The sequence below is a fragment of the Salarias fasciatus genome, chromosome 14 (genome assembly GCF_902148845.1).
Source record: "Salarias fasciatus chromosome 14, fSalaFa1.1, whole genome shotgun sequence".
In the NCBI taxonomy this organism is placed as follows: domain Eukaryota; kingdom Metazoa; phylum Chordata; class Actinopteri; order Blenniiformes; family Blenniidae; genus Salarias; species Salarias fasciatus.
In genome coordinates, this window is record NC_043758.1 from 23,641,242 (window position 1) to 23,655,548 (window position 14,307).

General features: G+C 44.2%; 1 protein-coding gene across 1 annotated transcript in view; it reads right to left on the minus strand.

The window, feature by feature from the left end:
• Positions 1-470: 470 nt before the first annotated feature.
• Positions 471-14,307, minus strand: part of gap43 (growth associated protein 43) — a 31,131-nt gene continuing 17,294 nt past the window's right edge. Inside the window, exons 3-4 of the mRNA XM_030108008.1 lie at positions 6,845-7,463; positions 471-1,796 (exon numbers count right to left, since the gene is read on the minus strand). Coding sequence (XP_029963868.1) covers positions 1,717-1,796; positions 6,845-7,463 — 699 coding nt within the window. The 3' untranslated portion in view covers positions 471-1,716. The remainder of the gene's footprint in view (positions 1,797-6,844; positions 7,464-14,307) is intronic.

The following is a 14,307-nucleotide window of genomic DNA, read 5'->3' on the forward strand; positions in this document are numbered from 1 at the left end:
CAAGAGGCAACAAGCAGGGAGAATTAATTTTTCAAAGCCGTTGGAAAAGGCAGAATTTGGATCATGTGCTGCTGCGCATTCAGTTAACATTTTCCCAAAATTGTGGTGGGAGTTTGAAGTGGACAGGTGCAAAAGCTCAATGCGACATCTACAAGGACCGTGGGCAGTGTGGGAGTATAAATGTTGTGCGTCCACCGCTGGTGTTTAAAACTGAAATGAAATGAGGTTTCAGACTTTTGCAACTTTACCAAATTTGCATGGAATTTGAGGCATATCCAAGAATCAGCTTTGTGGCTTATGTAGCTACACTGGGAGGAAAGAAGACTAAAATGAAGAGTTATAGAGGAGAAAAGTTCAGCGGCAGAAAATCCAACTCAAGCTCCACAAACTCCACACTTTATGATGGTAATTGGCACATTTGCTTTATTTTGAAAACAGACATTGAAACCATTTTTATTTTTTTTTTCATGTTTTTTTTTCTCACAAGTTTGAACTCCTTGATAAGGTTGAAACTGGACATTGCACTCACTGGAACATAGGAAAAGTTTTTATTGTTTTTTTTGTTTTTTTTCTTCATTTGCTCGTTTGATTTTTGCTTTTTTAACTTTTTTTTTTATAATTGGTAACATCAGTGCAAGAAGAGTATTTTTCCAATTCATATAAACTGTCATAACAACACCAAAGACATCAAAAAGAAGCCGCCACACCTCTTAAGTTTTTGTGACTGCGGAAAAAGTTCCTCTCAGAGGGAGAGTTCCCATCATGCATCTGGTTCGATGGTTCATGCTACTGTTCTCACGTTTGGTTGGCAGAACACAAATTGTTATATGTAAGAGCCAGTTACATCAATACTATAGTTGATTTCTATAATTTATTATATGAACATGTCATTGAAATGGCAACAGGTCCTTTACTGTGAATGTGAGGAAACAGAGTTTGTAAAAAGGGGTGTAAACCGAGCTTGAATGACTCAAGCAGAGTACAGAGAGTAATAGTCTCATCCTGTGTGTAGTTTTTAAATCTAGGATAAAGCTACCCAACTGGACAAGTCGCACATTTAATTATACATTCTGGTATCCATCCAATGTGTCAGCGTATTATCTGTTTGTTGTGTTCTCAACGCACTTGTAAGGTGCTGAAAACTGGAGTTGCATTTTAAAACCTGCAAGTTTTTTGTGCGTGCGTCTGCAGAACGGGGTTTTTTTATTTTTCTATTTTTTGCAAAAAGTGTTGAACGAAAGTGCATTACAATGCAAATACAATACAGTGCATTGGCAATGCATTAAATGTGTGAATGTCCAGTTGGGGGGCTTCACTTCTACCACTGTTTCACTTACAAGTGAAGATGTACCTAAAGAAATTTTCCACCTCTTCATCTTCACCACCACCACCACCACCACCACCACTATCTTCATCCGTAAGATAACAATCATTTGTGTTATAATCACCATCATCATTGTCATCGTCAACATCATCATCATCATCATCATCATCATCATCATCATCTGGTCCTAGTTGTATTAGCTTGAGCCAAAAAACTTCACGCTGGAAACTCCCCCCAACATGAGAAAATCATTGCCACACAAAAAATGACAAACAAATAGAAACGGACTGCCCTCACATTGGGAAGGCAGAGAGCAACCTTTTTAGATTTTTGTTTTCGTGGTATTCTTCGTACTCTTGATTCTGCTTTCGTTAGGGCCAGAGGATTTCGCCTTAGTCATCCTTGGACTCGGTGGTCTCTGCCGCCGCGTCAGCTGGGGCGGCCTCCTCCGCTTTAGACTCTTCTGCAGCATCTGTGTTGGAGGAAGGGGAGGGGAGACAGAGGTGGATGAAAAGGCAGAAGGAAGAAGAAGATGTAAGGGTGGGTAGAGAAAGAGGGGGTCGGAGGAGGGGGGCATGGCAGATAAAAGGTGGGTTGGAGAGAGGAGAGAGGAAAAGGGAAAATTAGCCTGTGGAGAGCTGGTTTTTACATTGTGAATTTGGGATAATAAAGCACAATCTGGGGCTTCTGGGATATTGAGCATCAAAGGTTTTCATACATCAGATTCTGCTTTTGATGTATTAAACATTTCACCCAGATGATCCCCTCTGTATGTGAGAAGACACACACAAGGAAAATCCTGAAGAGGTTCCGTATTTTCATTCAGGACAATTTCTTTTGAAGGAGCTGTGTAATTCAGTGTTGTTCGCAAGATGTCAGATCCACTCAGAGTGAGAGCGCGCCATTCAGGGAGATGCAACCTCACGTCTGAAATCCCACATTGGTTGTGTGTAAATAATAAAGGAAGAGTGCTCCTAATGGACCCATGAACACTAACAGCAGCATCTCTGCCTGTCACATCTGATACTGTGCGATGCCTAGATGGTACAGCACAGTTATAACAGCCTCACGTAGGCGCACTGAGAGAAAAAAATACTGCTGAACAACCGTCCATGGAACATTACGAAGCAATTAGATGTCTTGGTTGAAGGGTTTTTTTTTTTTTTTTTTTTTTTTTTTTTTTTTGGGGGGGGGGGGTCATTTTGTTTTCTGTTTTTTCCTTATTTGTTGTTGGTAAATAAAAGGTGCACGAACTATAGTAATGTAGTAAAGTTTATTTCATTGTTTGTGACTGAGCTCATCGTTCAAGTGGTCGAATCGCGGTGACGTCTCACAGCGATGATCTCACACTCTTTTAATAGAAAGAGGAGACATTAAAGGATGACATCATGGCAATGGGGGACTGGGGTGATGGAGTGTCTGTGTGTGTGTGTGTGTGTGTGTGTGTGTGTGTGTGTGTGTGTGTGTGTGTGTGTGTGTGTGTGTGTGTGCGTGTGTGTGTGTGTGTGTGAGGATGAGGCAGAGAGCGTGCAACACAAGAGAAGTGGGGCGACCATGTCAGTGGTAGCACTCTCACTAATGTGTGAGTGACTCAGGACGGCGTGAGTCACAGCAGATCTTCCAGGTAAGTGCTAATTAGCTTGTTAGCTCGCCTGACAGGCTTGAGAAGGTCCTTCTCCAAAGCCACTAAACCGTGTGATGCAAATATGATTTCACCCAATTTGCAGAGACAAAGTCTGTCATTTCTGGTTTTTCTAACAAGAGCACACACTCCGTGTTGTTGCTGATGGAAATGTCAGTGTGGGTTTTTCTTTTGTTCTTATTGCCACATTTGCATAGAGAGATTTAAGTTGGGAAAATAAACTGACGTTTTGAGTTGTATGTGCATTTATGTATTAGGTTTTGATAAACAATAATGAGAACATCACAGTGAGACTTTATTTTCAAAGAGAACCTAAAATGATTTTTTTCCAAAAGGATTTCTTTGCATTGTGCCTACTAATATTAGCTTCAGGGACTTTCAGCTAACTAAAATACAACAGAAAAATATGTGTTGATCAAAGTGACAATAATGCTTAACTAAAAAAAAAAAAAAAAAAAAAAAAAAAAAAACAGTTAGCAAATTCTTAAGGGGGTTAAAAGTTGGCTCACGTCCAGATTCTCCAGCTGCTTCCTTAATGGATATTTCTCTCGGCACATAAAAGCTAATAGAACAAGAGCTTGATTCCCAGTTTATCTTATTTATGTATTTCCTATATAGTTGATACTGTATTGAAAGAATGTTCTTCTTGTATACCAGAGTAGCTTTAACAGATGTCACCTTTGACATAAAAGACATCACTCTTTACAAATCAGTCTGTTGGAGCCTTGAGACATAACCTATGAGTGTGTCTTTGATGTGCTCCTGTTTTCAGTTGCTCAGTGTTCCCATTGACACACTTTTACACAACCCCACTATGCAGATGACATTCACTTCTACAGGTTGTGACTGCTTTAGTTTATGGGTCACACCAAATTTTCCAAAACATTACAAACTATAATTCATAAACAGCAAAGAGCCCTGTTGTTCCTTTCAGCTCACTGCTTTATAAGCGCAGCATGCTACACCTCAGGCAAAACATCTGGCTGTCACCGTTGACTCTAATCAGAGTAGAGGCGCCTATGGCTTCTGTCAGAGGTGCAGAAGAGCTTGAACAGGTTTCACGGTGTTTCTGACCGTTTTTCTGTACGGTCCCTGTGTTCCCAAAAGTCTCTAACTCATAATGTGTGGCATTTAGTGCTGTCAGTTTTAATCGCGATTAATCCATTGAGATCTGCCAATTGGGTCAAAGAAAAGAACTAGAGGATAATAGTGTTTTTTTTCCTGACATTGGGACTGATTTATGAGGATTAGATTCTTCATTGCAATTAATCTCAACTTTAAAGAAGTTAATTGTTGACAGTTCTCCATGAATTAATCATGATTAATTGCGATCAATGCGATTAAATTGCGATCAATGCGATTAAAACTGACAGCACCAGTGGCATTACGTAATGAAGGCTTGGTTGGCTTGGTGCAATCATCAAAAAAGAGTTTGTCTCCTCCTTGTTATAAATGTCTCTGCTGCGGTTTCCATTCAGATCTTCATTGTCACTCTTCTTTTAACATCACTCTAGAAAAATAATTTGTCTTTCTTATATTTCAAAGGCTATCAAATCAAATCATATTGGCTCGAACCTCTTATTATTATTCAGCTTGAATGGAGACTTCTTCACAGATGTGTGAGTCCCCTGTGCCATGTGCACCGCTGTGAAGGAAAGCTGCCTTTTGAGCAGAGCGTTGGTCAAAAGCTGGAAGGTTTTGCTCTTCTTTAATTAAATAGATAATTACCTGTGGTTACTTAATGTCAAACTCTAATCAAACTCTTAATTAATCAAATTACAGGGCACTTTTCTACTTCAAAACAAATACAAATGCAAGCAAAATGTGGTCTTTGAATAGAGCGGCAAACTGTATCAACACCCAATGGTTTTGCTTGCAGTGAGTTCCAGGAGAAAGAGTTGCCTGAGGCAATGCAAGCGTTGTTGAAAAGCTCCTTATGGTATGGCTTGGTGCAACTCTGTCTACTGGGTATAGCATTCTTGCTGTACAGAGAGAATAACAGCCTGAGCCTGAATTTCCGGGGCTTTCTGGGTGGAGTTGTTCTGCCTGAGCCTGTTTTGGTTTTCAGGTCGTTCAGTTTCCCATCACAATCCAAGAAAAACGCATTGTAGGTCAGTTGACTTTGAACCTGCATTGGTGTGAAGGTGGCATATGTAGATTTAATTATCAGTTACATAACTAAAAATGACACTGATAAATTGAAAAAACTACATTGTAGATGATACATTGTCCAACTTTATATGAAGAAACAATATCGATTAACTGTACTGGAGACTCATAAGGCGTGATCTCTCTGCTCATCCCTCTGATGTCGTACAATTTTAACTCAAGGTATGGGTACTGACGTTACTCTTTCTTAGAATCACATAAGATTTCCATGGCTCTGTATATTTGGCCATTTACATACAGTGACATTTCAAATTTCTCACAATCAAAGAGTATTTTAACTACTTCAAGCACTAATTGTGGTATAAGTATAGCATCTTATTAGATGTGACATGTACTGCTATGCGTGGTTGTACACTTGATGACTTTAAGTGCAGTGGTGTCATGTGCCGTGCACGGCAGTGCAGAGTCTATATCATACATATTTCAGTCAGGGCAGAGTTACCAGTGTCCTTCTGGATGTGGCTCTGGTCAGTGTCCCAACAAACCTTAACCAGGTGACTCAGTTTTTAATATTAACTGGCTGTGTGAGTTAGCTGGTGGAGCAGATTGTGGCCAGCAGTGGATTCTTAATTAGCAGTTCTTTGTCGAGCGATGTTTGTTCATGACAGACTTCCCCGGTGTGGATCGTGACCAGTAGGGATCATTAATCATTCATTTAAATCAGAGCACCTGTTATACCCGCTCCGCTCCATGCAGGCCAGCCATCCCATCGAGGTGGTAACTATGACAACAGGGAGACAGAGCTGCCTAGGTGACCTACTTTCCGTGTAGTTCTTCGGTTGGTGTGTGAGCTTTTTTTTTTCTTTTTTTTTCTCCCCACCGACTCCAGACTGAGCATGCTCCATTAACTACCTGTCTGACCTAGTCTGAGAGGCTTTGGATCAGACATATGAGTTGGTGTCAAGCCTTATGTAGTAAGCGCGTGTTGTATCATGGTGTAAAATAATTTCATGGCTTTCTGCTTTCTTCTCAGGTCCACGATTCTGTTGTAATTGGATGTCAGATGGTGGCTCAGTTTAGAATCTATTAGCGAAGGTCAACTTAGAGATGCTATAATCAAATATTTTGATATACTGTGGTTTCTAATTGAATGGGATCCTTCATTTACCATCACGATGAGTGCTTCAGTTTCAAAAATGACTCCAGGAAGTTAATATTTTAACGCTACTATCGTCTAACTCATCTGAGATCTACAGAACATTCTGCTTTTTCATTATGCAGACGACACAACAAGGCTTCTCAGTAATAACTCAGATCGGCTTATGATAGCATTATCACATTGTCCAACATCCTTGACCTGCGCTGATCATTTCCAGGCCTGTGCCTCCACTCCACTCTCCGCCTCATCAGTATGGAGTTTCCATCTCGCAGAGGCTGAGATACAAGGCTGTCTAATCTAATATTGAGCTGTGTCTCTGTGTTAACCGGTGAATAGTGGAGTCCTGCCAAAGATCTTTAAATCCAAAAGACTCAACAAGCAGTTATGGCCTGTGGTGCCTGCCAAGCAGACTACAGGAAGGCTTACTAATTTTACTTTATGAGTTTTGGGTTTTTTTTTTAGTAATTACTATTCGATTGCTGGAAGTGTCTGGATTTATTTTTGGTCTCTGAACTCAGTGACCCTGCATCCACATGCACGCTGGCATTTTTCATTTCCTCCTCTTCCTACCGACAATGCTGCTCTTCTAAATTCTGCATTCTTATTTTACCTTTTGTTTGGTTGGGCTCCTCCTTCTCAGCTGTCGGACTGACAGCAGGCACATCGGCTTGTCTGGCCTCCTCCTTCTTCTCCTCACTCTTCTCCTCCTCCTTCTTCTCCTCGGCCGTGGCCGTGGTGGGACTCTTGGCCGCCGCCGCCGGAGCCTCCACTTCTTTGGGCTTCTCCTCGGCTTTCTCCTCCACCTTTGGCTCCTCTTTCTGGGGTTCAGAGGGAGCGGCGGCGGCCGTGGGAGAGGCAGCGGCCGGGGCCGCCGCTACAGGAGACGTTGCTGCAGCCGCTGGAGAGTTAGCGGGCTTGTCTGCCACGGGGCTTTTGGCTTGGCTCGTCTCCTCCTCTTTCTTGGCCTCCTCGCCTGCACCTTCCTCCTGCTGAGCAGGTGCCTCCTCTCCCTCTGCCTTCTTTACCTCCTCTCCTCCCTCTTTCGCCTCCTCTGCAGCTGCAGGACTGTCACCTTCCTTCTCTTCCTCTCCATCTTTCATCTTTTTCCGAGTTATGTGTCCACGGAAGCTGGCCTGTATTTTGGTAGCCGCCTTGTGGGCCTTGTCCTCGGGTTTGTTGGTGGTGCCATCCTGCTCAATCTTCTGGTCCGCCTCCTCATTTTTCTCCACCTGCAAGTTAGTAGGTAATACAGCAGGTTAGCATCTACTATAACCAAGGAGTATGTCCACTGGGGACCAGCATGGGTTGTACTGGTTCTCAACACTAAAGTCGTACTAAGAAACTTGAGAGTGATCGTCTCAGGACATCATGCCAAAGTATTTTTATTTAGGCCGGAAAACAAAAAAGTATAAGAGTTAAACAATATTTGACTTTATTTTTAGAAGACATAACTTTTTTTAATCATTCATAGGGCATTACAGGCTGGGAAAGATGAGGTCAAGGTTCCAGGATGTGTTCAGATTAGTGTTAGAGGGCGGGACGGGATGAGGAACAGTGTTAGGAATAGGACAGTACACAGTGTAACATTGAAAAGGGATTCTGTGATATTACCTTAAGTCACTGGATCCAAAGCTGTCCATCAAATAGTGGGTTGTGCTATGAGTCATATAAATCTAATGAAAAGAAATCAAATCAAATAAAGGAATGAACGATGAGCACTGAAAGTGACAAACAAAATGAATCAGTACATTCAAAAAAGAAAAGGCAAACAAATCAAGGAAAAACAGCCTCTCGCCACAGTTGAACTTATCAAAAGCCTTAAATGTGCACCTTAAATGAAAGTGAACAAGCATAATGAGGCAAACAAATTGTCAAGCAGCATGCAGGCTGTGCAGCATCACTTCCTCCAAATGAAAAAGATGTGAGAAAATAGCAGAATCCAACACCCTGCGTATCAAGACTCTGTCAGGAGCCAGTGACTGTGATGACAATAACAGGAATTTACAGCATTGTGGTATTTTATGTACTGGAAAGGGGAGATTTACTGCTTTTGTGAATCAAATATCGTAGGTTTTGGCGCGCGGCAAATGACTCTGGGCATTTATTGTGGTGATTCAATCCAGCCGTCAGTTTGATATTGTCCTCTTGATAATAGATTTTAGTGAATAATTAAACTTAAATATAAAAGCTTCAGATGGCATCCATTAATGCTCTCTTGGTGTCTCCGCTAATGATGTCGTCGAAATTACAAACAGCAGAATGCGAGCTCTTTCCAGAAAAAAATACAGAAAAGGAAAAAAAGGCTAATCTCTTTTACTGTGGGTACAGTAGCGGCTCCACGTCTGGCTGCTAGGGAACGAGCTGCCTGCGAGAGTCTCCTCTGCATTCACTGCCATACCCCTCCCAACCATCAGAGGTTACCTTGACAACCACAGTGCTAACTCATCACGGCCCTGTCTGTTGGTTGGCGCTATGAAAGACTATATGTCACCCTGATTGGCAGTGCACCTGACCCCTCAGGGGAGCGGACCAATAGGAACTCGTAAATAAGGCCGAACAATCAGCGTGGCCGAGGCGGGGTGGAGATGCAGCGGCGGGGTGCGGTGTGGGTGGTGGTGATGGACCGGCGCTATGTGTGTGTGTGTGTGTGTGTGTCCATTTATGTTTGGAGTGCGTGACACCGAACAGCAGCGTCTTGTTTAGAGTCAAGAAACCTGAACGGAAACATTTTCTCTCCATCTGTCCGGTCCTCTGACTCTAATAGTGTCATTATACTGGATATGAGGTTTGACTTGGACAGCTGCCTGCCCGTGTGAGGAATCACATCTGCCCCGCATGATTTAAGACCCGCGGGCCCTAAACCAACACGTCTTCTTCAGGGTCAGTGTGTCAGTGCAATATTGGAGGAGCGAGGCCAAGGTGCAGCTGTTGGTGGTGTAGTCACCACCTCCTCCACCCTTATTCCCCTGGGTTGAGGGTGTAAATTTTGCCCATGGCCTTCCTGGAGCAGTTAATAAACACAGTTTCCCTGCAGCAATTTTAAAAGATTTTTTTTTCGAACTGCTCATTGTGATTAAGTTGGGGTGGATGGTAGAATTTCAGGGGAGATTTAAAGCTTCATTGGTATAAAATACTTGTTTGTACTTCTTGATGTACACAGTTGACCATGTGCCATGTTACATATGAGTTAAGCATCAGAACGGATTAAACTGACTAAAATTATAACATTTCTAAACAATAAAAAATCTCTCCTTGTGTGGGATAACTGGCTTGTGGCGGCCAAGCGTTCATAGCGACGTCGCTTTTTGATCCTTCGATGTCGGCTCTTCCTATCATTGTGAAGCAGAATTCACCAATCGTTGGATTGTTCACCCACTAATAGGGAACGTGAGCTGGGTTTAGACCGTCGTGAGACAGGTTAGTTTTACCCTACTGATGATGTGTTGTTGCAATAGTAATTCTGTTACTATTAAAGATCTTCAAACAAAAAGCTCCTTTTATACGCCTGCTATGCATGTGATCATTAACGGTCACATATTATTCATAATTAGATTTTAAATGCATCACAATGTGGAACATTAAAGTATATACATTTCTGTGATTTTCACAAATTCTAGAAATTCCACACCAGCAGTCTGTTTCGGGGGCAGCTGGGGCTCGTGCGGTGGAGCAGGTTGTTCTCCAATCTTCTGATCGGCCGTTTGATCCCTAGCTCAGCCAGCCCATATGTCAAAATGTCAATGAACAAGACACTGAAGCTCAAGTTGCTCCTGATGATGTGCCTGCATAACTAACAGAGCAATGCACTGTGAGACTTTTCACCATCTAATCCCATATTCTCTTAGTTTTTGAAGAATTATCGAGCAAAAATCAAATACAGTCACATTCACCTTTAAATTGTGAACCCCAGCTGATAATTTAACAATAATCTATTAGGTGTGGACAGCGCTGCTACCAGAGCAGACAGTGTGGAGACAAAGCCCTGCCGCCACACCCTCTATTCCAAATCATACGTAAGTCTCTAGTGAATGATCGGGCTTTTATTGTGTCTGATCTCATGGGTGCTCACAATTGCCCCCCAAAAATTGACCCAAGCACTTAAACTCTAAATAGAATTACTTACTGGCTGCTTGCAGTGAGTCAGACAGAGGAAGGAGAGAGACGATGGATGAGGGTGTTTGGGAATATGGGGATATGACATCATTATTTGAATTAGAGGGGCTGTCATTTACTCTTACAGACCAGGACGTGTGTTTGTGAGTCAAAATGTAACAAAACACCAGTGGAAATGATCTCATGAAGACAGGACGAAACTTCACCATCATGGTTTGACCACAAGTGGAGCATCATCACTTCAATTATTGATATTCGCCCAAGCACCACCCTTGAAAAGTGCTGAGCTGTGATTTCTGCTCCCGGGGCCTGTCATGTCCAACTCACTCGGTAATATGCAACACAGCACGAGTGACTAGTTGACATTTGTTGAGTATGATGTATCGAAGCAATCATGGTATCTTAACAGAGTTGCAGATTCCTCTCGAAGAGCCTGTTCCTGCTAATCAAACTCCGATCACGTCTCCCTCCTGCAGGCGCTTTCCAGCTCAGTGTGTGTGCGGCACACTTTTTCATTCATAAATAGAGCGACGCATCCCGAAGGTACGGTGAACCGCAAGGTACACTGCGAAGCTCCGCCACTGTGTGAGCACCTCCTCGCCGAATTCGCAATGAGACAACATATTTGCACTAACAGGTTAATCAACTGGCTTATTACAATCGGCCTGCAGTGTTTCCTCTTCGAGTGCAGCCTGTCTGGGTTGCCATAGATACCACTGAAACTTTCCTTTTTTTTTCTCTTTTTTTTTTAAATCGTCCACAAAAATGTGTTGCAGAGTGGTAATGCTGGCCTTGCATCTTTGCAAAATGAACTAATTATGCAATCCTTGTGCAATAATCAGAGTGTTAACATTTAAATGGTGGCCATAGCAGACATGTGCAGAATCTAAATGGACAATAGCTTACAGGTTATTCAAACGCACAAGGGTCAATCAAAAGCAGACAAACCCTTTCTGTCTGTTCCTTTATTCTCTCTCTAAAGGTGATAAATGGCATTAAAATGGTGATCAGTATATTATCTGATGGCTGGATGTGTCTATTACAGCTTTTGGCTCTCAGCTGCAGTCTGCTCCCTCCTTCTCTCTCTCTCTCTCTCTCTCTCTGCCTCTGTCCTTGGGTGGGCACCGATTGTCGTGAGAACCACACCCCAGTCAGTGGCTTTAGCGACTTACACACACACACACACACACACACCGTCACCATCCCCCCATTCTTCCTTACTCAGTGGTGACACAGTGTAACAATCCGCCACCTTCCCACTGCCTCGTTCGGAGTGCCATTAGGGACTTGTTTCAGGAGGAGGAGGAGGAGGAGGAGGAAGAGGAAGAGGAAGAGGAGGAGGAGGGGAAGACACAGTTGGAACAGTGAGCTTAACGCTGGCTGAATTACTACAGCGAATGCACATACAGAACATGCATTGCTATCACTGAATGATGGGCTTTATTTTTCTTATATTATTCATTCAGGCGAGACTGGAGAATCTCTCTTCACCTCGCAGCTCCGCCCAGCCTCGAAATCTAACGCCCGCCAGCAAAAAGAGGGAGAGCCATATTTAAGGAGATATTTGCAGTTTTGATGGGTGAAGCATTGCTTTACAGGTGGCGTGTATCACAAACCCAACAGGTGCAGCTGATGGATGTATTCCATCTTAAGTCGCTTTAAAGTGCAGTTACACGATTTCTAAAAATATAGAGTCATTGGTTGTGTTGAATAAAAATGAGAAACTCCCCTCCAACACTTGTCAGGAGGTGAGATTCCCTGCTGGTGGCACACACACTTCCTGCATCGACACTTCTCTCCAGAAACCCTTCGGTGTAATTTTAATGGCTGTCTGCTTCTCTCTCTCTCTCTCTCTCTCTCTCTCTCTCTCTCTCTCTCTCTCTCTCTCTCTCTCTCTCTCTCTCTCTCTCTCTCTCTCTCTCTCTCTCTCACTCTCATTCTCTGCAAGAAGCATCCAGACACCAAAGACTGGCTGCTGTCTGCAACTGCTGCATATCGCCGTCTTGCTCGTTCTCTCGTCTTTTACGCCGTTTCTCAGTCAGCAAACTGCTACCCACTCATTCTCTCTCCCTCCCTCGCTCCCTCTCTCTCTCTCCCTCTCTCTCAGGCAGGCACAGCGGAGCACCACACCCTTTTAGCTGGCTATCTCCTGCAGATGAGGAGAGGGGGGCTCAGGTGGTGGCTGCCACAGCAGCACCCTGCTCACCAGCTCTCTGTCCATCTCTCCCTCTCTCTCTCTCTCTCTCTCTCTCTCAGACGATGTCAAAGAGTGCACTTTCTTTTTTTCCTCTCTTTTCTTTTTTTTCACTAGGAATAAAAAATGCTCCGCAGCAACTAATAAGCAGCCATATGCGAGCCTCGTTACATCCTCTGGAGCAGCCTTTAATTCAATTACAACCGGCTCTCTGCTCCGAACAAAGGCTCTGCAATGGCCGCTGATCTCATAGGGGCTGACGGATAAGGGATGGAGGGGGCGGGAGAGGGGAAAGTGGACATGTGGGGGATGCTGGGGTGGGGGGGGGAAGAGGGGGCAAGGGTTGGATGTAGTGCTGGAGAGGGAAGGGAGAAGGGGTGGGGCTGGTCCAAGCAGGAACTGGAAATGTGGGGCTGTGGCTGACGCTCTGGCTGTCGCCGGGTGGCGAGGGGAGGGCTCAGGGCGGAGGATGTAATCCCCCCCTTTCAGGTAGCAGGGTTGGCCTCAAGAAATTCTAGTTTGGTTTTAAAAGATATAAAACGAGAGGATGGAGAAGAACAGACAGGTGCCAAGATAAGAAGCCGGCATGGAGGAGGGGAAGTGAGAATATGGGTGGGATTAAGTTAAATGGCAGTTTTTTTTCAGTTGACTTGAAATGAAGAATGGCCTGGACTTCAGATGAACTTGCACGTGTTCTTCAGCAAAACTGCATAAAGCCTGAGAACGAGGCTACAGGGGAGACTCGAATTAGCCGCTAGTAGCCACTCCCATCGAGTGAAGATGTTTCAACGGCACTTAACGCTCCACAATGGCAGCACCCAGTAGCAACACTTTAAAAGCAGAAAGTCATGCTCTGTGCTCATCCATCCGAGGAGACCACCGAGTCTTGTCTGCTTTAATTTATGCTCCAAAAGCAGGGGCAGAAGGATAAGTGCTGCTAGGCCTGGGAGGATTTTTTTTTCTCTCTCCCCGTGGTGAAGCGTGCACGCTCGAGGCAGCGGTGGGAAAAGCCTCACCCACATGGCCGCAGTGTGCCGGCTTCTTCCCCCTTTCATGTTTCCAGCCTCTCCTCTTTGATTTCTTTTCCACCTTCGCGCCTTTTCTACTCCAGCTACCACCGCTTTCCTGTCATCGCCACCACATTTCCAGCTCCATCCCCGAGTTTTTCTGCCCGCGTGCCTCTCCCTGTACCTTCCCCCCACACCTCGCATCTTTCCTCCTCGTTTCACCTCCACTCCTGAGCCTTCATTCCCCACGTTTCCTTGCATTTGTCCACTCTTTCCACCCCCATGTGCACCACATGCTCCACCCAGCCGCCCCATCGCTCCCTCTCTGCCTCTACCTCTTTCTGCATCCAGCATGTCTATCAGCCGGCTTCCTTTCTCTCTCTCTCTCTCTCTCTCTCTCTCTCTCTCTCTCTCTCTCTCTCTCTCTCTCTCTCTCTCTCTCTCTCTCTCTCCCCCCCTGCCAAAGCCTATATGACTCATCCAGGCTGACATTTAAGAAGCAATCAAGTGCCATCGGAATCCAGCATGTTACGAGTCTGATAAAATCGTAATCTGTCTGCGATAGCAGCAACAATTCGGCCCTGATCATATTCAGAACCACTTTGATAAGTGGGTGCTCCCTTCCCCACCATGCAACACCTTCCTCTTCTTTTTAATTAGTCTCCACTGGCGAGAGGGGCCATGGGTTTTCATGAACTGCCCAGCACCACCCTTTCACACCCTTTAAATGAGTGCACACTTCATAGTACCCTCCATTGG